At 39.2% G+C, this 24,846-nt stretch overlaps 2 protein-coding genes across 2 annotated transcripts; one reads left to right on the top strand and one right to left on the bottom strand.

Moving 5' to 3' along the window:
• Positions 1-878: 878 nt before the first annotated feature.
• LOC121608012 (APAF1 interacting protein) lies at positions 879-12,754 on the bottom strand. Its single transcript, XM_041939106.1, has 8 exons — positions 12,659-12,754; positions 8,218-8,286; positions 7,400-7,500; positions 5,401-5,449; positions 5,154-5,271; positions 3,696-3,831; positions 1,841-2,008; positions 879-1,692 (listed from the first exon to the last, which is right to left on the bottom strand). Exons 2-8 carry the CDS (start codon positions 8,281-8,283, stop codon positions 1,593-1,595), a joined length of 738 nt encoding a protein of 245 aa, XP_041795040.1. The 5' UTR covers positions 8,284-8,286; positions 12,659-12,754; the 3' UTR covers positions 879-1,592.
• A 6,490-nt stretch (positions 12,755-19,244) lies between these two features.
• LOC121604577 lies at positions 19,245-24,149 on the top strand. Its single transcript, XM_041934141.1, has 5 exons — positions 19,245-19,389; positions 21,003-21,545; positions 21,637-21,708; positions 21,808-21,886; positions 21,979-24,149. Exons 1-5 carry the CDS (start codon positions 19,293-19,295, stop codon positions 22,154-22,156), a joined length of 969 nt encoding a protein of 322 aa, XP_041790075.1. The 5' UTR covers positions 19,245-19,292; the 3' UTR covers positions 22,157-24,149.
• Positions 24,150-24,846: the final 697 nt, after the last annotated feature.

The raw sequence follows: 24,846 nt of genomic DNA, 5'->3' as shown, positions 1-24,846 counted from the left end.
TGAAAGCCCTTGTTTTTGCTACCGAGGTATAAAAATGGTCGACTGGTCAGTGAAAATGTTGTAGTTATCTTGTTTCTGTTTTTTTTTCAAAGTGACCACCTGCACTATACCTCTGAGCACTTTCACTCAGTCACACCACTATTTGTGGGAAAGGTGTTTGAGCTCAGCTGGCCTCCTGGCCCCCTGAGCCCCCACATCATGGTAGTCTTGATATTCCATTCTTAATGTGTCTGTTGCTGAACTCTGCTGTCTGACAGGTAAAAAATACTAATATAAATGCATAATGGGGTGAATATTGGACTATATAATGCACATATTTGGTTTTCGTTGCCATAATCTGACTTTAATGCTGAATAGATTTGTCAACATGTTTTTCCTCAGAACAACAGCAACGATTCAAGAACAACTAGACTAAGATCTGAGATCAGATATTTGTCTGTTTAGGAGCGGACAATGTGATTCAGACATTGTGAGCATCGCAGTGTCACTGTTATGTTATGGTGGTGCTTGTGTTCAGTTTCTTTTGCTAACGAGTTCACCAGAACTCCTCGTTAATCATCAGATGGGGAATCTTGGCCGTGTTAGCGCAGCACGAGAGAATATTTTTGTTGTTGTTTCTTTTGTATGAAGTTCTCTTTTTTTCCAATTTCAAATAAGCCTGCAGCATATTCGACAGCACTCTGTTGTGAGCACTATAGTGGTGGAAGCAGTGGGATGGTGGCAGCAGAGGGAGCTTGTTAAAAGAACAACTCTGGCTTTCATGAGAAATAAGTATGCAGACAACTAGAGGCATGCTGTGTAAGGCTCCACAGTCATTGTGCGGCGCCTGCAACAAAAACACCCGCCTGCTCCTGGAGTGCTGGCTTGGGAGTGAAGGATGTCCACCGACACAGGAAGTGTCCTTTCACACAGCACGGGTTTATTTTCAGTGAAAAGGTGTTTGACAAGATGACCGCAAACATTATTATTATCACAAGTTTGTGTATTTGTTGTCCGAGGCTGAAATATAGCTCCAATCTGAAATGATTAAAAGCTTTTACAAAACATCAGGCATCATTCTGTATTAAAAATGTAAGAGAATGAAATGACCATCAGGATGGAAAACTGGTTTCTGGTTCACATTTTAAATCTTTGTTTCTGGTATTGCATCTTTATTCAAAGGGAAAACCTAAAAAATAATTTCAAATAATGCCTGTGATTCACGGTTTACATCCCATCTGTTTTTACTGATTGCAGCAAAGGTAGCTATCACCATTCCAGTTGAAATGCACAGTATGTTCATGCCTGACACACGCACACCAAACCCTGATTCCTGTGCAGTCAAACTTGAATAGGAAAGCTGTTGAACCCGAGGACCACGATCTGACAGCTGCTCACTCATGAGTTGCCCCACAGTGCTTTGCAGCGTACCTCCAGGCGCTTCCGGATCACAGGCATTCACTCTCCTTCAATCCTGACTCTGCCCTTACCATCAAATTTTAGCAAATCTGAAGCAGGCCGGCGTGAAAGGCAAATGATTACAATCTGCTCTCCTGATTGAACTCCACTGACCTTTCTGCAACAAATTACTCTTTAAAAAGCGCCAGTGAGAGTCAAACTATTCCCTTCTCTTCCATTGGGAGGGCTGAAGGGTCCAGTCCACACTGCTTCATCTGGACGGCGATGTCGAACAGGTAGTCGTAGCATTCACACCTGCAAAGCACAGCAGCATTTTAAGTGCTGGAGGAGAGATTTTAATTGATTTTCTTTGTGACACATGCCTACAATACAAACACACATATATATTCTTGGTCATAAACCGGATCAAAAAGGTTAATAATGCTGGGAATTAAATGCTCACATGGTCTTGGCTTTTTCCCACGACTCCCCCCAGACGTAGACACCATGCCGGCGGACGAGGACCGCACATGAATCTGGGTATTCCTCCATCGCCCGAGCCATTCGGTCTTTCAAGTCCTTCTCTTCTGGTGTATTTTCAATGATAGGCACAACCAGGGTGTCGTCATACCTGGTATATGCAGGGTACAAAATGACAAATTACACCCAGGTTGTTTTCTTTGTGAGGCATTAACTTTTGCCATCATAGTCAGATGCAACATTAAGACAGGCCTGTTTTCTGAGCTTGACACGTCTGCTGTACAGTCTCTGATTGCAAGGCAATCAAATCAAAGCAATAGAATGACTGTGAACCAGGCATTATCTCTGTTTTATATCAGCATAAGTTGAGTATCTTTGGGTTTTGGACTGCTAATTGAACAAAACAAGCAATTTGAAGTTTGAAGTTTTTCAGCATTTTATGACACTTAAAGACTGAAGAATCAAAATAATGAATAATGAAAATAATAATTTGTCACTGCTGTAATCTAACAGGCTCCTGACCGCCTCCACTGCAGCTCTAACCAGAGAGGAATCATATAAACCTCTGCCAACATTTCGCCCTTTTTCTGCTGCCTGGATGGGTAACAAGCACACAGCCGAATATTTGAACTGTTCAAATGTTATTCCTATCTGGCCTTCAAATCAATGAATGAAACAAAGCCTTTTTAAATGTATTATTTCAAACAGAACCTGATCGTATCCACAGGATGAAATGTGATGAAACGAAATGAAATAAAATGAATGAAAGATCTTTGCTGGCAATCTGAACTCCTGCAACGATACCTGTGCTGAACAGAACAGTTTTGTGGTGAGACTCACATGTTTCAGCCTGTGATTTCCATCACGGTGATTGAGAAAATTAAGACAAGACAGGGCACATTCACGTACCAAGAGATCGTGGCTAAGAGAGAGCGGTTTATATGGCCATCTGTTTTATGAACAAAGCCTGCGGACTATGAAACCGTACTCTTTGTGAGGTTGATTTCATGTTCTATTTTTTATTCCTGATGAGCCCAAAATGTTGGTTTCCACAGAAAATTTGCCAGCTGCAACAGGCGACGCCGGAAATTTCTACTGTCAGACTGATTGTAGGTCAGCTTGTTCCAGAACTCCACCTTGACTAATTATCCTTGGTAGGCAAGTTTTCATTAATTTTAACGGCCCTTGGAAGATGAACCACTGATTACTGATATCCTTTGCCACTGTGCTAAAGTTTGTATTCTCAGGCTTGCAAACTTTGGTGGGATGAAAACGGTGAAATGATTCTGACGCACCACCGCCCTGCCACTGACCCACACAAAGTAGCTAAAGAAGAACGACACACTAAATTGTTGTTTTTTTTTGTCATGTGATGATAGGACAAGTAATTTTTCCAACAACAACCAAGTGTGGAAAAAAAGAGAAAAAAAAAGGTGCCTTTTCTTCTCAAAATGAACTTGAAAGTTTGGTTCAGCCGAATTCTCCACCCCAACCATTAAGAAACAGTTTTTAAATATTCAGCGAGGGAGGGTTCTAACAGAATCTTGGTAACGTTACTGAAATCCATTTAAACAGAAACATCAAGTTACAGCAACTGCAAACAGTTTGATTCCAAAAATCAGGTGAAGCTCGGTCCTGCCTTGTCTGCCCAGGTGGAGCACTCTTTGGATTTGCACTATTTGTCATTCAAAATGGCGAATCAATACAGTGAGTCTGCAGCTATGATCTCTACTATGAGTGTAAAGATACCGAGACTTTATGAACCTCCACTTGACTGAGAAATGAAAATGCTTGGAAGCTCTTTGGACTTCACTAATCCTCACTGCTTGATTACGTACCGATAGTTGGTGCCTGAGGTGCCCTTACGAATCCCCTTGATCATCTCCTGGTGTGTTATCCTGAACTCTTTTCCAGGATACAGCAGTGTTGCCATGACAGCAGCCTTGGAGTGGGTGTGTATAACTGCCTGTGCCCCTGTATTTTAGCAAAGGAAAAGCAGATTTTGATTTTTTGAGGGTTGTCTACTGGTATTGTTTTTCTGAAATGGTAATTGTAAAACACACGCACGCACACGCACACACACACACACACACACACACACACACACACACACACACACACACACACACACACACACAAATGATGATCTGACATCAAGGTGCACTTTGCTTTGAAATTCTTCGGTACAATTTAAATTGTGCTAGTAATGGCTTCCAGGTTTCAGTGCACACTTTCACCTGGCATTCCAGGATGGAAGGGATGAGTAATGGATACAAGAATCATCACTTTGAGGTGGGTCATTAAGTTAAAATGTTGACCTTTAATTACAATGCCTTCATTCAAAACCTGCATCTTATGAGTGCACCATTGTCTGTTTCTTTGTAAAGCTGGAATTTGATCTCAAAGCAATATTTCAACAAACCACAGCTTCCACACAATGTTTATTTCAGAATAAACCTATCCAAAGAGAAACCATGCTGGCAATTAATATAGACCTTGTTTATAGAATAAAAAATGTGTTTAAAATGTAGTTGTTACAGAAGGAAATTGTTTGGAGGCTACTGATTTCACAATTTTCTTTCCAATTCTTACATCATTTCTAATGACAAACTCATTTAAGTGAACTTTAAGGGAACGTTATCGCAACAGTTACGTTAGCCATTCAAATCAGAAACATCGTTATTAAAATAAAAGTGTATGTTTATACATAAGCAAATTTGTTTTCTGATTTCTTTCTTTGTGCTGTAGAACAAAAGTTGGGATGCTGTGTAAAACTGAAATTAAACAGAATGGGATAACTTGCAAATCCTTTTTGACATGTACAATATTGAAAACTGGGAAAGGTGTGGAATGCTCCAAAAACACCTGTTTGGGTTCATTGGTAACAGGTGATAGTATCATGATTGGGTACAAAAGGGACATCCTGGAAAGGCTCAGTCGTTCACAAGCGAGGATGGAGCGAAGTTCAACACTTTGTGAACACATGATTGGATAAAGGATGTTACTACATGGACTCAGGAACACTTTGTAAAACTGGCGTTGGTAAACTCAGTTCATTTGCAAATGACTGCATTGTGTTTTATTTACATGCCACAAGGCATCCAAGGGTTTTTGGAATCAGTTTCGTACACCAGTGCTCAGACAAAGACAAGACAAGGATATGACTGACTTAATTAAAAAGATAACTGGTGGTGGTGTGTGTGTGTGTGTGTGTGTGTGTGTGTGTGTGTGTGTGTGTGTGTGTGTGTGTGTGTGTGTGTGTGTGTGTGTGTGTGAACGTATCATGAGTGGCTCACCTCTCATGGTATAGGCATTCATGAAAAGCGGTGTACACTGGCTCTTCTTTAACTTCTTCCAGGCAGGTGGACAGCTGATGTCCCTCTCCTCCACGTCACACACGAACATGTCATCTGGCTGAGTAACACAAACATTAGATATGATTTAAAACATAACACACTCATCTGAATACTGCTCAACCAAAACTCTCAACGGATTATTTGTACTGAGCAGAGCAATATTTCACTGTGATTAGAGCCTGCTCACCTGTATCCTCTCTTTCTGGACGCCTGACGGTGCAATGTAGATCTGCTCTCTGCAGGTTACACAACAAACAGCACAGCATGTGTTTATATCAAGGAGACAGACATGGACAGTAAAGTAATTGAAATAGCAATGCCAGGAGTTAGTTTCTCATGCCATAATGGAGCATCAAGGCCTTTGCAGGACTCCCGTCAGGTTATTTTGTCTTTATCTCAAAGAAAATGTTATGGTGTGTACTGAGTTGAAACTTTATGGCTACAGCAAAATGTAAAAGAAAGATTCAGTAAAGCTGTTCTAGCCATCCACAAAGAATCCAATCTGCAGGGCAGTTAATGCAAGTAATTCTTTATACTTCTGCAACATTCTCCCAGGGACTTTTTGCAGTTATCGCTGAGGTCATAATTTTTAAATCTAAAACTCTTTTTTGGGTCTCAGTCTCCATTGTTCCATTTATTTGCAGTGCACTTTGAACTAATAGCCTGCACTGTCAATAATGTTTCAGTGACTTCCTGATGCGTCATGACCCTAATCAAGAAGTTAATCAGTGTTCAAAAAATTTACTTTCTACAACCCTGAACAAGAGACTTGCTGAAAAAACGCTGTTTAACACACAGCTTGATCCCCTCAAAATCTTTACAATGATCATATTTTTGCGTAAATGTCGAGAGCTTTAACGTTTCCTCACAGAATGTGGAGGATACAGCCATTCTACGCTTCTTTATCTAACAACAAACACAGCAGATAAAGGAGTAGCATATTGATTTTCTTGTGCAAGGTTTGGCGAGACCGCCTCAGGCTCTGAGTCATTTCTGAGTCAAACCAAAGCTACTCTGGAAAACAGGCTTCAAAACTTAAAATTCAGACCTGCACTCACAGAAAATAAAAATACACTCATTAGCATTTTTGTGAGGAGCTGTGTATCAGTCTGACAACAATACTGTCTATTCAGATTGCTTCATGTATTACACATTTTCATCTGCTTCCTTTTATGAAGAGGAAGTGGATAATTGTTAGAGGCCTTGTTTTAATGAATCAGTTCATCAAACAATTAAAGCACCAACTTATAAACATCCACAATATGGATAAATCTGAATGGCTCTCATTTAGCAGACCATGTGGATGAAGCTGGGGCCATACATTGGAAAATAGTCATTATTACCCTGTCAAAAACACAGCCATTTTGAGAAGTAATACTGGGCACAGCAGAAATACTGCAGTGGAGCTTAGAACTGCTTATTTTCCATCTGAATCTAAAAGAACAATAACTTAACAAGATGAAAGAAAATTCTGCTGTGAATCATTTTAGAGTTACAATGTTTTTTCTATCTGAATGAAATACCAGCATACATGAAGCGGCAGTCAGTAAATCTTATTTGGTTTCATCTGAAGTTTCATCAACTTCCTCTCCTGGCTTATTCCACATTTCAGACAGGGATTTGCTAATGGGTGGTGCTTTCTTTGTAGCTGCCATCCAAAACAACACAGTTCAAAGATGTTTGTAATAACCTGTCAAAGCCTTCAGTTTGAATTCTGTTTCATTATGGCAAAACTGTGGCCTTCTGTCTTCACCCTAGATTTGCACACATTGTCAAAACCGATATAACCGACCTCACATCAGCCTCCCTGCACTTTTGTCAGCATACAAACGCTCTTGAAAAAAGCCCACAAAACACAATTACAGTTTTGGCATGATTGTCAAACATATGCAAACAGTAAAGTTAATCGAAGGTGAATTCAGTTTTTGTTGGGAAAGTCACAGTTAAACTCCCAACATGTGACATTTCCGCACTCAAACGTGGAAAAAACGATGCCATCTGCTACATATTTTGTTGAATTGTGTATTTACATTTTCCTAAATGTTTCCAACAACCCAGAAAATCTATGAAAGGTAACGGCACATTTGGTCACCTGTCAATGGCGAAACAGGAAGCACCAGATAATATCATCAAACTACGTCTTTCATTTCACACACACACTGCAAGAAATGAATCTACATACGAACCCTCGCCTCAGACTGATCCCTCCGCCCGTCCCTGTCACCCATCCCAGCTGGTAGAAGAGTCGGCATAACTCCGGGATGAGCACGCGAGGATGCTCCTTCTCCTGCAACACAAAATGGTTAACCAAATTATCAAGTTTAACACTCTTTACATCAAATCAGCGTTGTGAATATAAGCCGCTAGGCCACAGATGCACATGTTTAAATGTATAATCACTGTGCTTTTAACGTTGGTGTGTTGGCTATTGCTGAACCAGTGCTGTGTCACTGTGATTGAAACAACAAACCATTATCCAGTACAACAAGCGCATACATTTTCACGGCAGAATTATGAGCTAAAGGAGAAAAATGGGGAAATGTTTCTTCTGTCAACAAATCCTATGAAAAGATCAAAACAAATTGAATCTATTAATGATAACTGCCTGTTTAGTGAAAGATTATTCCTCTGTACCCGGGAGATCTGTTATCGTCCAAAAAACCATGAAAAACAAATCAGTGGTGACGTGTTCCTTAATTACCATGAACACCCGCACTGTAGTTTATTTTGGCTCGATCCCGCATACACCATTCTTCAGCATTAAATACTCACTAGAGTAAAAAAACAAAAACAAAAAAATAAACTGTTCACTGGTATCAGGTGATAGTATCATGATTGGGTATGTAAGGGGATTCTGGAAACACACTACATGGGCTTTGCCAAACTGTTGTTGTTGTTATTGATTCACACGGCGTCCTAACTTTTCTGGAATCAGGGTTGTAGTTCTATGGACTCTTTTCATATAAACACAGTTCAAAGTGTTAATCCGTTACATTATGCTTACCTGTTTCTCTGTGGCCTCTTGACCTTCATCTTGGAAACCGTTGCTGGTGCCACACAAAGATGACATCTCCTGTGAGAAAACCATTGACCACATTGATTTTGGTGTCATACGAGACAAGCTTAGTGCTCTTAAGTCACAGTGATTGATTGATTGATTTACTCCGTGTTGAAGCTGGATACTGGTGAGATAGCAGAGGGGAGAATAAGAGAGAAGTGATTCGCAGTTCTCAGTAATTCCTCTCCTTCCTTCTCCTCCCACACGTCAGTTAGGGAGAAGCCACGGTTTCTCGAGATGGAAGGGCAGATAGGCAGCGCTGCTCAAAAATCTCAGATGCCACTATTGATTTAAATTTCTATTTATACCAACAGTTACATAATGGAAAACCCTGAAACATCTGAATTTGTATGGAAGTAAAGGTAAATAACAAAGTATACATATTTGGAACTGAAATTGGATTGTGAAAAAGACCTTTAAATGTGAAAAAGGGAGGTAACAAAGTTTTCTTTCATTCTGTTGTGAAAAGGGTATCGGTTTGAACAGGACAGGACAAATTAACTCTGGAAGCTTTTAAAAACAAATCAAACAAAGAAATAAAGTGGAATACAATACACACTGGTATATGTACATCTTATATTTATATGTGTGCATTTACTTATAATCAAACAAACAAAAACTTTAAAAATATATATATTTTAGCTTTTTGTAGCCAGTGTTTGGTTTGTCCATTCAGGGTTACTGTTGAAACTCAGGTACAACATTTTGTGTTTTCAGTTGATTATAAACTATATAAATGTTTGTTATATATCAGATGAAAACATACTTCTGAATATTATATTCAATTTCTGAAATAGCTCCCGCTAAATCCCACTGGACCTTAAATAACTGGATGAATAATTTTTCAGCGTGACATGATCCTTCCATGTCACATAAAAATAAAAGCATGTCATTAGTTTTCATGAGGATGTGCAAGTGAGCATTTTCCTTTTTGAAATGGAGACACGTTGTCGATGCCAAAATGAAAAATAATCAACTGTCACAGCTTACAATCAACCCTGAGCGCAGCTTATCACTGCTGACATGAGCTGATGGCAGCCATAACAAACAGTCTTTCACATTAAAATGATTTTCTGTGGGCTAACTGGCTGCAGGGACACTCATATTGACTGTAATGACATTAAGTTACATTTGTGATTGATTGTCTGTACTTTTAAGGGATGAACTGTGCTGCTGGAAGCTGTACAGACAGAAAATTAGAGGTATTCTCTTGGCTGAATTCTCAGTAAGTGTTGACAGCTAATTAGTGTCCATTAGCTTGTGCTCACTTACAGTTACCGCAGACTGGTTTAATGGTGAATAAGATAGTGTTAATAGATATTCGCAAGATAGATAGCTAGAATTGCTTGGAGGGCCGAATGTGAGACTACAGGATGGTAGAATATTGCAAACATTATGACTACTGACAGTTAAACTGTCGTTTTTTTGTTCTGTTAACACAACAAAATGTTAAATTTTGGAAAATAATTAAGATAAGACCTACTATGAGTGTCCTTTCATACCAAATTATTTATTTAACTAAAGGTTTTTGATTTTCTGCTTTCATCTGTAGTTTTCATCTTGCGTTCTTTTTTGCCAGTTGGTATTAATGTAGAATGGAAAATTCATGTCACAGTCAATTCATTCAGTTACTAAAGACAAAAAGCTAAATAACTGTCCTTTTGACATGTTTTTAAATTCAATATGACAAAAAAGGGAATGCATGTAACTATGTACTGTATTTGACTTATTTCTTCGTTTGATTTGTTTTTATTTAGGGATTTTAAATCTTCCATATTAACCAAAACTGCTATTCTATGCGCTGCTATCTTTAATTTTTGGATCGCTGGTTAGACAAAACAAATAATTTGAAGAAGTCACCTCAGGATTTACAAAATTGTCACTGGCTTTTAAACTTTTACAATCATTTTGAGCTAATACAATACGATAAACTGTATGTATGATAATGAATGTTTAGAATTCGATAACTTGTGGTCAGCAAAGTTTGCATTTTTTCACGTCACAGTGTGTGTCTTTATGTGTGTGTATATATAAAAATATAAAATCTATACAGGCCCAAGAAACTAGATTTAATCTATCTCTAAGGAGAGGCCACTTTTCACTTTTTTGTCATGACTTACTGAGGATAATAAGATAACCCTGTTGCAGCTCCTCTGGAAATACTGTACATGTCGGCACACATACTTAATTGAGCAATACTGTGTCATCTAACTATGAATAACAATTTTTTCTTGCAACGAAAGACTACATCAGGTCATTTTATTTCAATGAAAGCTCTCTGTGCTTATGAGTGAAATCTTCGGCTGTTGTGTTGGTGCTGGGTTGGAATGAAAACGTAACATTACATAACAAACTTACGTGGTAAAACTGGCATCTGTGATAAGACACAAAACACTGCATTCAGTTCAGTAAACACATGGCTTGTTGCAAATTTTCCACTTTAAACTTTTAAAACCGTGATGTTGTCATTTGTCTTATTCTTTTGTCGACTAATTCCATATTGTAAATATGGAATATATGGCATATGCCATTCATAACGAGTGCATAGTTTCAGGTTTAATAAAAAAGGCATTAGGTAAGTACAGGTATTTAAGATTTTTAACAAGACTTATTGGGAAACAAACAAATGGATTGGACTCTACTTAAATGTGCAACTTATGTCATTTGACTGTGGGAAAACTATGACTAGATGTTTCAATTTACGTCACACTCTAGCCACAGTTTGTGCCTCATGTATTCAGTTCGAGTTGCCACTTGCCCGCAAAAATAAGATTATACCTTACCTATGAACAGAGAGGTCACCTTGGGCTTTAGGACATTAATTGTGGCAGAGATTTTTCACTTCTTTCTGATATTTTATAGACCAAATGATTAGGAATGATGATGATGAATAACAAATAAATAAGAATAGATTAGGATAAAAATTGTTAGTTGCAACCCTCACAATGAATGAAAAACAATGATATGACAAGTCAGTGAAGATTCTCATTCATCCAGGTCATGGTACTTCTAAGTGCTTTACAAAGGCGTCTAAAAGACGTTTTCCCTCTCCTCCAAGAGGCTTCTTCAGTTCTAACTGACTAATGGGAAATCCCAAGCATTTATCCTCTTGCTGAATTGTTCACACCATGGAAGCCATTGACGTATGAGGGACTTAGGTACTCCCCACTTGTCAGTTAGAACTGAAGACTCTTGGATGAGAGGTGAAACATCTTCTAGAACCAGTTGGACTTGCTTGAGGTTGCTTGGCTTTGGAAAGCACTCTGACATTATATGAGAAGATAAATTGTGTGATAATGTACTTTCAATGTCACTTTTATCAGTCACTTCTGGAGGGAAAAGTTTGCATTTCACATGCGTTTTACAAAGTCGTACAACACATCCAAATTATAGGTTATAGGAGCACTGCTCAAATGAAAAGCTTCTTTTGACTCTGTGGTTTTGACTTGAGGGTATTTACAGTGCCACGTCTTATTTTAACACAACTCATAACCGTTTCCTGTTTAAAAATCTGTAGAAATACTGTACATGTAAGCACGCATAATACTTGGATGAGGAATCCTCTGTCAGTAAAGACTGAGAATGCTCTTTTTTTTTTTTTCCAACAGAACATGCCAGCCAATCATTTCATTGAGTGGCTTTCTATTTCAAGTTGTGTGCTGATCAGTGAAATCATCTGTAGTCTTGGTGTTGGGCAGGAATGAAAATGTAATGTTACCTCCATTCAGTTCAATAAACCAGCATTTTTTTGCAAACTTGTCACTTTAGACTTTTAAACCCGAGACCTTATTGTTTATTGTTGTTGTTTCTTTGTAGACAATTGTAATATGGTAAGTGGGGCAAATACATAACGTTAGACACTGGCAATGAGAGCAACTGCTTTAGAATTGACTAAAACTAAACCTAGGGATATTCAAGTGTTTTGACTGGGAATGCAATTAGCAACAAACGGAACCAACTGAAATATAACCTATATAGTTTATGTCATTGATGAACGTAGCAAAGAGAGAGCATACAGCTAGCTAGATGTTGTAGCTAGCCAAGTTACAGTACTCATGTTACACTGAGTTTTAAAAGCTAACGTTACGCTCCCGAAAATAGACTTACTTCTGGAGAAACAAACACGTAGTGGATGCTCATTAACGTTACTGTTGTCTCAGATTTGTTACATGAAAAGGTTTAGTTGTCACCTCAGTAAAAATTATAAAATACAAGCGAAGTTCTTTGCAGTTGATGCTAACGTTGCCTCGGCTAACCTACAGCAGTTCGGCTAACTTTGAAAATAGTCTAGTTTAGCTTGCAAACTCGTTGTGCTGCGGCATGACAAAAATAGTTTGACCGCTGCTCCAAGTCCAGCAAAACATACATACGGAAAATGACTACTCACCTTATTTATGTTGTGAAATCAGTCTATGGTTGAAGTATACCATGCCCAAACAGCTAACGTTGCAGCGCACAGATTTAGACACACCTAGCGTCATCAACGTGCGACAGCAAAACAGGAAACATACCCGGATGTGAATGCTGCACACCAAACCTGTCTCACAACGAGGCTACATAATCTGTGGTGGAACAAGTATTGAGATCATTCAAGAGAAGCAATACCATTCGTTAAAAACACTTCATTACAAATAGAAGTCACCTGTAAAAAATAAGTAAAAGTAAGTAAAAGTACAGAGGTATTGGCAACAAAGTACTCTTAAGTATTATAAGCATACACTTAATAAAACTAGTGGCAGTGACAGCACCCATACATGTGGGAAGAGCCACTGGCTGTATTTCGAACCCCCTACTTACATATTAGTTTCTACCAAAAGATGCAGTGTGTAGTGTGTACTTCATGCTGTGTAATGTTTTTCATAGTTGTATGCATTATAAAACTGGAAAATGTTTTTATTTTGCAGCATGTTTGGCCAGGCTTAGCTGGTTTCCTGTTTTGGAAAATGTAAGCAAACAATAACACACCTAATGGCAAACTATCACTATTGTGTTGCATCAACTTATGCTCTAATAAAAGAGAAATTATAAGTTGTGACCACTCCACCGCTTTGCATAATGGGACACAGTAGGTGAGATAGACCGGTCTGATGCTTTGCTTTGCAGCATCTCTTCCAGAGATATAATCATGTCATCATAGCCAAGTATATAAGGAAATTTACTTTGGTTGTCTGTGGCTCTCAAAACTTATACACAGTGCAAAATTAAATTACGATATATAGACACAAAGCTATGCATGAGGTCCATACAGCATAAACATATAGCTATAATTAAGAGTGCATGGTGGAACAAAGAATGCTGGAATAAGCTTTAACATGATTTTTAACATGTGTTGCTTTAAGTAACTAAAGTAATCTAAATACTGTAAAGTGTTTCCTAAATCCACCGCGATGCCAGATCCATGCAGAAATCTAATATTTGAACATGCTCTTAATGTCTGTGGTCATGTAAACATACACTGCAACCCATAAATGTAAATACCATACATGTGATTTAGTCATTCAAGTCATAAATGTAAAAGAGGCCTATTTCATGACAACTTGTGCATCTAGTCTGGACATGCTCTCTGTTGCCTTGAAGGATCTCTATCTGGAGTGGGCTGCAATTGCTCCATACAGCCACTCCTCCTCACAGCTCTTTGATTCCTGTTGAATAGACTCCAAGTCCGACTGCATATGGGAAAGGGCAACTGCAAAGAGCCCTGTGAGTGCTCTGTGGAAGCCTCCATTTTGGCCAAACTCGATGTCAGCCAGGGTCTGCCTCTCATCACAGTGCTCTCAGTGTAAGAGTCAAGAGTCACCAAATTCTCCAACTTCACCGTTGGTACACACACAGGCTAAAAATGGCTGTAGCAAAGAAGATGAAACAGGCTCACAATTTTTAAAATTACTGCTACGTTTTTGATCACCTCGACGAGCTGCTCTGTGATTTAATGTTGATTTTAATTCTTCCTGAAATGCAGTTCAACTTTAATTGCGCAGCTCTTTTCCAAGCGACTCATGGCTCTGACAAAAGACAATGAGGCTATAGTGACTTTGATGACTGCCTTACTTTACTCCAGGGCCACCATTAGGTTGACATTTTTTTAGACTTTGAAAAATAGTAGTTGGCATAAAATAGACGGTCTGCAAAGAACATAAAAAACATTCAAACAAACAAATAATCATGCATAATAATGATATCTGTCAGGGATAAGCTTGGGAGGCAGCTGTATTTTGCTTTTGACCTGGAAAAGAAAATTTCAACTTAATCAACCCAACCAGGAAAAGAAACTTGGACTGAGAATTGCAGTTATCTAAAGGTGATAAGAGGAAGGTACTGTAACCTTTTCAAGCTCCTCATGGAGTGAAAACATGACGTCTCTTTTTTTTTTTTTTTTTTTTTTTTTTACCTGAGAAATGATGTACAAACATTGCAGGCCAGTTGGACTTAAAACATGATTGTTTTTACATTAAAAATGGTGAAACCGTGACCAAGAAATGTGCTACATGCATGGTTCAAAATTTCTCTTTCACTTATATAAACTTGTTTGTCTTCATTTGACAGCAGATTAAATATTGCAGATTATTACAGTAGGTCAATTTGCAACAAATTTGACATGTTCCATCACTGTAAATGGCCTATCCCAGCTATCATACTTCCTTAAACCTCTGGGGCATAATTAACTTGCAACTGAAAAGGAGTGGCACTGACTAGTTGCCTGCCGTGGTTTGACTCATGTCTTGCCATGTCAGGTACCGTCAGTGATGTCATTAACTGGTGTAGATATGTCCAGCCCAGTCACATTTAGGGGAGGAGACATCTGTGTTTTGCTCTCTTTCTTCATCATATAATAACGGCTAGCACCAAGGAGACACAAGCATTAGGTGTGCCTCAACCTTTGCTCAGGAAGTGAGCTACTGTATTTTGTTGGGCGTGACAAAATCTATTCAACTTGGCGTTCTATTTAAATACAGGACTCTAAATAATATGTTCCACCTTTGTCAAACTGAACTGATGGTTTGGGCATCAAGACAACAAAGTGCTTTACCGCATGTTGACTGCTCACAGCATGGTAAACAATGGTGAATCACATGGCCGGCGCTGATGATAATCACTTTGGCAGTCTTGCAACATTTGTTTTGATGACTTCAAACCTTGGTCTTAGTGACGTTTGCACACTAATACAGTGACTTAACATATCATGCTGCCTACTGCTCTTTGATTACTAACTTAATAATTTAACATAATTCCTGCCACCTGCAGTTAAACTGTTTCCCCCGGCTAAGCTGGGAGGTTCAAATGCCACGCAGCCAGTGTTGCAGCAAAGTAAACATGAGTGCAGCCTTTTCACTTAATAACAGTTAACTTTGAACAGTTTTTAAGCCGTGAAAATAGTGTTATTTAGTAAAAGTCCAAGTCCTTTCTACAACTGCCTGAACAGCCCAGTGCAGCAATGTGTGAGTGATATTGCAGCTATGATACATATAAACCAGTTTACTCATGATTTTTTGAAGCTCTGTGTTTTTAATGTGACGTCATTGTTGTGTGTTTCCTTGAAATTGTTTTACAGGTCACTGACTCACCAGTGTCCCAGTGTTCTTTTAATATGCGACTTAATCAGTGCCCCAGAATTCAATTCACTGCACAGTGATTCACTGCTTACTAAACTGGGAACTGATTTCAGGCAAAACCATTGAGTTCAGTTGCATAAGAAAGGTGGCAGAGGAGAGACGAAGTTTATGGCTTGTACTGCAAGGTTTAAAGGTTTTTAATTAATTTCAACCTCTACGAATGTTGTGTGATGTTTATTACACTTAAATAGTTTTTTCTGGCGGATGTTGCATATGCAGACAGTAAATGATCATTTTTTTCTTGTGTTCATGTGTTCATTTTCCTCTCTTGAATGTATCTGTTGATCTCTGTCAGTGTATGTTTTCGACCAGGATATTTTAATTGTGCGAACAAATGAAGTGCAAGCAGTGGCCCGAAATAAAAATATGCAATCTTGGTTTAGTTCAGAATACATTGAAATTATACGAAAGCATGTGGTGACCATCTCTAAAGCTGAAAGACACAGTATGATTCGGATGAACAATGATGCATCAGCTTACCAAATGTCCAGTGAATGTAAGATTTCCATTTCGGCTGAAACTTCTCTCCGTTTGGGTTTGTAAATCCTTTTCACATCTCGTTGATACGGTCAAAATTGGATAGTCGTCAAGCAAACAATGCTGTTTTTCCTCTCCCTTTATTTCAGGTGAGAGTAAGCACCGCTACCGCTGTGTTTTTATAAATCTGATGCAGAAATGTGGCCACTGAAGCGGATATTTGTCCACGGTAGAGTGGAGGTGATAAAGGTTTTGACTAGCTTCTCTCGATTATTCATGGTCGGAGATGTGAGGGCTGCGGTGCACAGGTCGTTGCATGGACTCGGTTGCCTTGGGATTTCGGAGACGGGAACAATGGCGGTAAAATGAAACATGAGATAACAGTGGGGTGGAGGGGGGGGGGGGGGGGTCTGTCACAGTGGCTGCTAATTGGCCTGCATGGGCCCAGCGGACCTGCCCTTGAAAGACCCCGTGTTCTGCTGCTTTGCAAGTGTTTATCCATTCATTCATTTGATTGTACATGAACACATAGAAAATCCTGTGCTGTGTTTTAGAGTTATAATACAGAGATGGATGTGTAATTTTTAAGAGTCTCTTGAAAAAAAATATGAACACTCACATTTATCCCCTTAAAAGTTCCTCGTGTGTGAGACATTTGGCCGGCAGTGCTTGTGTTCGGACCATGTTTTTGAACTTCAGACTGTTACACTTTTTAAGATTTAAATGTACTTGTGATTTGAAAGAAAAACCTCACAACACCAGGGGCCAAATGCTCACTGCTTCGTATCAGGGCTTGCTTTTGAAAAATGAAAAATGTTCAACCAAAGTGAAATATTGCTCCGAGTCCAGACATCTCAAAATGTAAAGCAAAAGCTCAGCCCAAAATGAGAATTCAGTCATTATTGATTCACCCTCATGCTAGCTGAGAAGCCATTGATGTTTGCCGGATGATGAAACACACAACCAGTTAGCATTCATCGTTACATCTCAGCCTTTTCCTCAAACTGCTGACGTTATTTGGCTGCATCAAAATCCCGACCATGATGTCCATCAAAAAAGCAAATGTTTTGTTATAACTCGAGTATTCAAAGGGCAATATTCTATAAGGATTTCTAATGTATATGTTGGACTTTTTGGACCCATATTAAAACAATTTGATTAAAAAACTGAATCTTTGTATGAAAAGTGACGTTGACTTCCCCACATTTTACATCATATGGATAAAACTCTCACATAACATAAAGCATTGACTCTCCTCTGTTCAGTTACGAGACAACCATCAGCCAATAATTTGTGCAAGATTTGTGCTTGAGCCTTGAGGTTATTTCTGTTTTGCATCATTGATAATATATTGTAAAATTCCATTCTCAACAGTAACATAAATGAACCTTCTCTGGGCGTGGAGTGCAAGACTGGACAAGTGCTCACCCACACACGCTGAGTAATTCACCACGACTGTCGCAAATTCATGATCATGCCAGGTAGCCCGAGGCCGAAGCTCGGCAGTGACGCATCGATTTCCGCCAAATACCAGCGAATCACAACAGCCATTGTATACAGTACACACTGCCTGCAGGCAGGTGATACTGAGCTGAGTTGTAGCAAAATCTGTCTGGTGAGGTCTAAAAATCACGTACGAAGATTTTGAAACAAGGCCAAAAGTGAAGAGTCTGTTAGTGTCGAAAGGCTTCTCTTGTGACGTGGGAGTGATGGAAGGCAGAGTGATAAGGAAGTACTGATGAAAAAGGGGGTGTTGTGTTCAGGCATCCCAGAACCACACATAATTTACCATGTCGCTACATAACTGACATGTTGAGCTGCTTCCAGGGAATTTTCCCAACTGTCAGCCAACATGTTTTATACTTCCGCGAGTGCTGTTTCACACAGTCTGCAGAGTGCTTTCGCTCTGTTGTCCATAATGAAAGTGCTGGTTGAGCCTCATTACATGTCCATCATGGTGCATTTGTTTATTTATTTTCTGTTTCCAACCTGTTTTTCCTGACATGACGACCTGTAAAGTAGTTCTTCTTTTTTAATGCCACTTTTTAATGCTTCTTTTTTCTTAGAATTATATAATCATAATATACTTGTTATTTATGTACTTATACTTTGCACATGTATGTATCTATGTACGTTTGTATTTGCATGCTGGTGCAGTTAGCGTATGTATGTGTATTCTTTCAAATATACATTTGCCTGTGTTGTTGTGCTTGTGTCCACAAGCAAGTCCAGTTGCCTTTGGATGCACTTACAAACATTTGCCTATGGCATATAATGTATGTGTATATTTTTTATTGTCATGCTGAACCAGTTGTCACCAGCTGGGGCGTATTAGACATTAACCACTCAGATACTAAAACTATTATTTGATTTCTTTAAGTCTACATTCAGCCTGTTTCACTTCAGGTCCACTGCTTTTAGGGCTCAGTCTGTTCACTTACAAATGTGTCTAAACAGTAGACGCTTTCTGGTTTCTGGTGCTTCTTCATGTGATTTAGCCCCATAAATGGTGTTTGTTGTCATTTTACTTTGTGTTATATGCAACTGACGGTGCAAGTGAGATCGTTCCAACCACATTTCATAAGAAACTGATGCTCATCCTCTTCCAGCAAGAAGTATCTGAAAACAAATCAACTTCCCGAACATCTGAGTTTCTTGTTTTTATTATTCTTTTTACGAGTGTTTGTGTGTTGTGTCTGAGGGGAAGAGGGAAAAAAGCGTGAGAAAGTGTGCGAGGAAGAGGGTGTGTTCACAGGTGTGCCAGCCCTCTGTGCATGCGTGTGTGTGTTTGTGTGTGTCATCAGCCATTGTTGTGCTAATGTAACACCTACCTGCTGCTGCGTATAAAAAGGCAAGGCATGATTCATCTGCTGCAAAAGATCAGGTCAGTGTGCCACAGAGTTCCAGCTCAGCAACAGTTAACCGCTTCAGTCTATGGCTCCATCACACATTTCTGCCACCAAGATGAGGAATCTTCTTTTTGTGGTTGCTCTTGGACTTCTTGCTGTTGTCCACTCAACACCTGTTAATAGTAAGTGAAAGCCCTTTTTCTTATTTCAAAGTTCTCAAACACTTTCTGTTTTATCTGTGTGATTTTATTTGCAGTGTTATGTCGTCTGTGAGGACTTAACTGTAAAATTAAGAATCTGGGTGCATGTTTTTCTGCTTTTATTCTCATGTAAGATATTCAAGAGGGGTCAATAAAATTTGTCTGCATAATGACATTCGTCCACTTCAGGATTCAGAACGCTGTAGTCATGGGTAGTAATTCTCCTATGCAGACCTCTGAAATTTCAATAATTCCCATGGTGTCCTTTTCTTCCCCCGTGAGTCAGCACTTCCCCCCGCCACTACCTAAGATGCTCTTCATGTTTCAGGTCTAACTCTTTCTGTAAGAATACCAGAGTACTATTTCATTGCCGCTGCACAGGTTTCACTGGCACCTCCAGATTAAACACTGCGATCATTGTGAGATGTTCTAAGCTGTTCCAGGAGGTGCATTAATGTGTACGTCTTGTGTAAGGTGAAACCAAAGATTGAGCAACCGGTAACTTTATAGGGAGCAGCAGAGGTGAACGTGACTGGGCAGAAACGGAGAGTGGAGATGTGTGATTTGATTCTTACGCCTTTTAAATTAACTTTTTTTTAAACCCTCTATTGAAATTTAATGGGCTTTTTTTGCTTAACATGGTCAATGCATTATCAGGAGATATTTATTTAAAGTATTAAAAGTTAAAGCACTAGTTTTAACAACATCATTAGGGCAGCAGTTTCCAATCTACGGGTTAGACTCCTCCCAAAGGTTATTGATTAATGGGGTATAGCAAACAAAGTTCTGTTACACAAATCTGTATTAATGTCCTGACTATCCTCTAGTCTTTGCTCTTTAAAATGAAATATTAGATCATTTTTCCTCTCTGGGCCCAAACACTAATTTAAATCTCTCTTTGGTGAAACAACTCAGACATCTCTGAACTCATAAACACTTGTTTTCGTCAGCAGGTACATACCAAAAAGGCTGCAAACCATTTATTTATTCTCTAACAATATTCTGTATTTTGCATGCTTGTATATGTTTTTAATGTAAAAGAAATGTAGCTTGTAAATGACTTGAGCAAATTTACTGCCAAGTAAATAAGAATCAACACTAATAAGGTATTATTATTATTTATAATGGGAGTTAAATCAATTTAATTGAGCAAAAAACAATATTTGTGTTAATTATATGAGCACATTAATTTGCCATTTCGTTGGACATGGTTTGATGACACAAAAGCCTGGTAATGGCTTCATTCCAACTAAAACAGAGGAAAAGAACAGTCATAGTTTACTCTGTTGTACTGGGTGTGTCAAAAGTGAGGTATGCTCTTGTTAAAACAGATGCTTTGATGAGGCAGCCTCTCTTTTGTTAACCCGCACATAGACCATTAGTCATTCAGGTTAATCATTAGTGTTTCTCACCACACCTCATCAAAGAGGACCACAACACAAGTTAATACAAGAATTTGAGGCAAAGCACATAAGCCCTGTGTGGTTATTTTGTACAGCATAAAAGCTTGGTAACTTTCCTTTCTGCTCGTGTCAGGACTGGTAGGTAAACACTTAAGGTGACCTGTGGTTTTTTTCCGTCTCTCTTTGTCCTAGATGTGAACCAGGATGACATTTATCGAGAGGCCGAAACAGATGGGTACCTCGTCGATAACCATTTGAAAACTTCAGTTACAACCCAGTCACCCAAAAGGATCTTAACCAGTCAGGCGTCCCAGCAGCCGTCCTCTGAGTCCGAAAAGAGTGAGACGATTGAGGGCAGTGGTGCAGGTGACAACGACGAGTCCATGACCTCCGTGTTCCACCAGCATGGAGGCAAACATCTTACAACCACAACTTTGAGTGCAAAGTTGCTCTCACATGCTCAGAGCTCTACCTCCAAAGTGCTGCGAAGGCACACCGATGACTCCAGTGTGCCTGATGTCATTGTCTCCATCTTTGACTCCCTGGAATCTGGGTTCGGGTCTGGAGATAAAGGCATATACAATGAGGAGATTCAGTACGATGTTAGCGTCAACACAAAAATGGGCACTTCAACCTCCACGACTGCTCACATCAGACACAATACTCCACAATCGTTTGAAGAGAATGAAGGCTCGGGATCAGATTCATTCATAGAAGAAGTTATAACCAGAACTGGTAAATACTGCTTAATATCCTTGGTAATAATATCAAATCGCTATTATATTTTCTTATATTAGTGGTATTCATTGTGTTTTTCTGGTCTTAGTTCAAGAACCACAAGTGAAAGAAAATGTCATGCTTGCGTCACCACAGAACAACACAGCACACAGTACACCAGGTGAGGCCAGGAAGAAAATGCATTCATATACCAGATTTCTGCATGATTGAGCTTTCTGTTAAGACCGTCTGATCAACTCCTTCTCCCCCACATGTCCAGGTTGGATCATCATCGTTGGTTTTATTGTTGGTGTTGCGGCACTGGTAATGCTCTGCGTTGCCATCGCTACCAGAGACAAGTAAGAATGAAATATCGGAAATATCCAGCAACATTTTTGACAGTAAGCATTATGAGCATAAGATTAAACTCTTGATATTCCTTATTGTGCAGGTGGAATGGCCCAAAACACGTATCCCAGCTGGAGACCAAAACCAACCCCTCAAACCAGCAGATGGAGCTAGAGATGGAGACATTCCTGCACAAAGACAAGCCCAAGGAGAACGGAAAGGCCGCAGAGTACACAGTCATCCCCCTGGATGAGCTTCCCGAGAAATGTTCAGCACAGTGAGGTTCAGAAACAGACTCTGGAGGCTTGAGACTCATCGCAGAACCACAGGACTGTGTTTGAAGCACATGAACTGGATCAGAGGAACAAAGCTGTCGGGTCAGGCTAAAGGTTTCTGTGGACTTTCACAGCTACGGGCCCAGTCTGACCGAAAATCTGGTTTTTCCACCCTCACTTTGAAATTACAGCAATATTTTATGGTGGTTTATGGTTAAGATGCACAAATACCGTTTATTTCAAACACAGCTGAAAAGTCTTTACAGTGTTTTATTCCCTCTGTTTTCAGTGTATATATATATATATATATATATATATATATATATTTGAACTCACAGGTCTGTTATTGAACACATGAAAATGTCTTTTGTGATAATATTATTTTAAATCTCTTTGTAATAATATTATTGACGACCGTGTTGTGGATTGTAACTTATATTAAGCTGCTCCGTTTTCCCCACATTCATTGTGGAAGCTCAGTACTGAACAGTGCTCGGCCCACTAACTCATTAGCGCCTCTTGACAACCTACACAGCACTTCAGCCGCTGCATCGTGCACTTACTGAACGTTCACATGCTGTACGCCCTCCTCCGAGAAATAAACACAACGGCAGCTCATCAATAAACATTTATTTGTTTCCATTCATATTTACACACAAGTATTAAAATATTTACACACTTTCAGCCCATTTGCCTGACAAATATGTTTGTGCAGTGTTATAGTTTATTTAGTACAAGTGAATTCAGTCCTGCTTGCATTTAGTCAGTCAGTGAAAAGAGGGTTTGCATTACAGATGCAAAGAAAATGAAAATATTCTTGGACCAATGTGTGCATAAAATCAAAAAGAAAGATAGAAAATATAAGTTTAATATCTAAAGATTTTACAATTTCACATGTTCATAGAAAACACTTCCTACAGCAGGCCCGTTGACTAAGAACATAATGTTATGTAGATCAAGGCCCAACAACAAACGAAACAGATGGAAAAAGTGACGTCAGGAATATACAGATAATGGGTTTTTGACATAAATCAGGGTATGCTGGTAATCACTGAGGAAGACTGCCTTCCATTTTGGAGGTGCTTGAGCCAAACACAAGGTGGCTTGTTGAGGCGTCACAACATGCAGACATGCTGCAGCTGCCAGCACCAACGTTCCACGCACATAAAATTGCCTTAAATGTCCTAATAACCCTTAAATAACATTCACTCATTAAACAAGTGAAACATACTGGGCTTTCTTCCCAGACAACCATTTGGGGCTCGGTAGTTTCTCTCAAAAACAGATAAATTGAATGCATTGTTTGCAAATAAATAACCCTAAATTCACACCCTATTGAGATGACTAGCGGCGCATAAAAGGAACATTAACATCATACTAACATTGTTAGATATATATGCTTATAGTCTTTATAGAAACCTTTAGCATAGCAAAAACAATTCTGATAGATTACATAAAATGTCAAATTCTATGCATTTGATTTATACACTTTATCTAAAGAGAGTATATACACAAAGTGCAAGGAGGCACTTTAAACATGAATATATAAGCTGTTGCTTATATGAAAAGAGAAATAAATAATCCCATTTTCACCTACGTTTGAACAGAGTTGCTACACAGACTTGAACTCATAAACATGAACTTTTTCAGCCAATGACCTTGTTGATGCGGCTTCAGATTGATGCGAGTGCAGGAGGCAGAAGTTAGTGTGCACTTGCTAAACAGACGTAACCGCTGATTAGCTCTACATGCAGGTGTGTTACTTATATGTAGATCTGCTGTGTAAACTCTGCAAAACCTAAGTAATGTCCTGTCAGGAAGGCCCAGCCGTCCTGGCTCTGAGTGCAGTACAGCTGGAGGGTGGAGAAACTTCTTCAGCTAAAATGTGAGTCTCAGCAATCTATTGAGATGAATTGCGGTAACTTTTATCCAGGAACGTGTTACTCATCACACTGACTGCACTCTGCAGTTGACGTCGTCAAGGCAAGGTTGTCATTATAGCAAAGAAATAAACAGTTTGAAAGAAAACAGAGCAATGCACTGGCCTGCTGAGAGTTTAAGACGCCACCTCTCCTTCTTTTCTCTGGTTGAACCTCCTCCAACTTTCTTCCCTTGTTCATCGTCCTCTCTTGCTCTCAGAAACACACAGAAATTCAAGTACACATGCGTACTTTATGACTACAAACAGAAACTTAGTGCTTCACTCGTGAAGAACACATATACAAAAAAAGTAAATAAATAAGTGGGAGGGCACCCGTCACATACACTAATATCTGCTTTACGGCTCTCTGCAACACGTCCTGTACTGTTTGTTGCCACATTTAGAGGGCACATGCTCTCCTCTTAGGGTCTAAGTCCTAAGCTTTGCTGCTTAGTCTTGACCATGAGTGCCACATCAGGGCGTAATCCTATAAGTCAAACAGTCAAAGGTAATGCAGCGTTTAGCCATCCAGCATTTACGTCACAATGCCACGTCGAGAACTGTTTTATTCAGCTCTGTTTTCGTAAATCCAGCTTTTATCATTTTTATCTTTATGGACATTCTATAGAGAGACAGAAATCACAAAACCACTGACAGTAACTACCATTCAGTAATATTCAGTAATTCTCCTGAGCTGATTTTGTTCATTTGTTCTGATAACTATTGTATCATCTCTCGTTGGTCTTTATATAAAATTTAACTGGCAAGGCCATCG

The sequence above is a fragment of the Chelmon rostratus genome, chromosome 1 (genome assembly GCF_017976325.1).
Source record: "Chelmon rostratus isolate fCheRos1 chromosome 1, fCheRos1.pri, whole genome shotgun sequence".
Taxonomy (NCBI): domain Eukaryota; kingdom Metazoa; phylum Chordata; class Actinopteri; order Chaetodontiformes; family Chaetodontidae; genus Chelmon; species Chelmon rostratus.
Note: the sequence above shows the minus strand (reverse complement) of the source record. Positions and strands in the feature narration are given on the sequence as shown.

What these genes read in the sequence shown, in the direction of transcription:
- LOC121604577 (XM_041934141.1), top strand. Translation starts at nt 19,293, where the DNA reads ATGGCTCCATCACACATTTCTGCCACCAAGATGAGGAATCTTCTTTTT. An exon ending in AGAAGTTATAACCAGAACTG is followed by an intron (nt 21,546 to 21,636) that starts GTAAATACTGCT and finishes TTCTGGTCTTAG; the next exon opens with TTCAAGAACCACAAGTGAAA. An exon ending in CACAGCACACAGTACACCAG is followed by an intron (nt 21,709 to 21,807) that starts GTGAGGCCAGGA and finishes CCACATGTCCAG; the next exon opens with GTTGGATCATCATCGTTGGT.
- LOC121608012 (XM_041939106.1), bottom strand. Translation starts at nt 8,283, where the DNA reads ATGTCATCTTTGTGTGGCACCAGCAACGGTTTCCAAGATGAAGGTCAA. An exon ending in AAGAGGCCACAGAGAAACAG is followed by an intron (nt 7,501 to 8,217) that starts GTAAGCATAATG and finishes TTTGTGTTGCAG; the next exon opens with GAGAAGGAGCATCCTCGCGT. An exon ending in TCCAGAAAGAGAGGATACAG is followed by an intron (nt 5,272 to 5,400) that starts GTGAGCAGGCTC and finishes TGTGTTACTCAG; the next exon opens with CCAGATGACATGTTCGTGTG.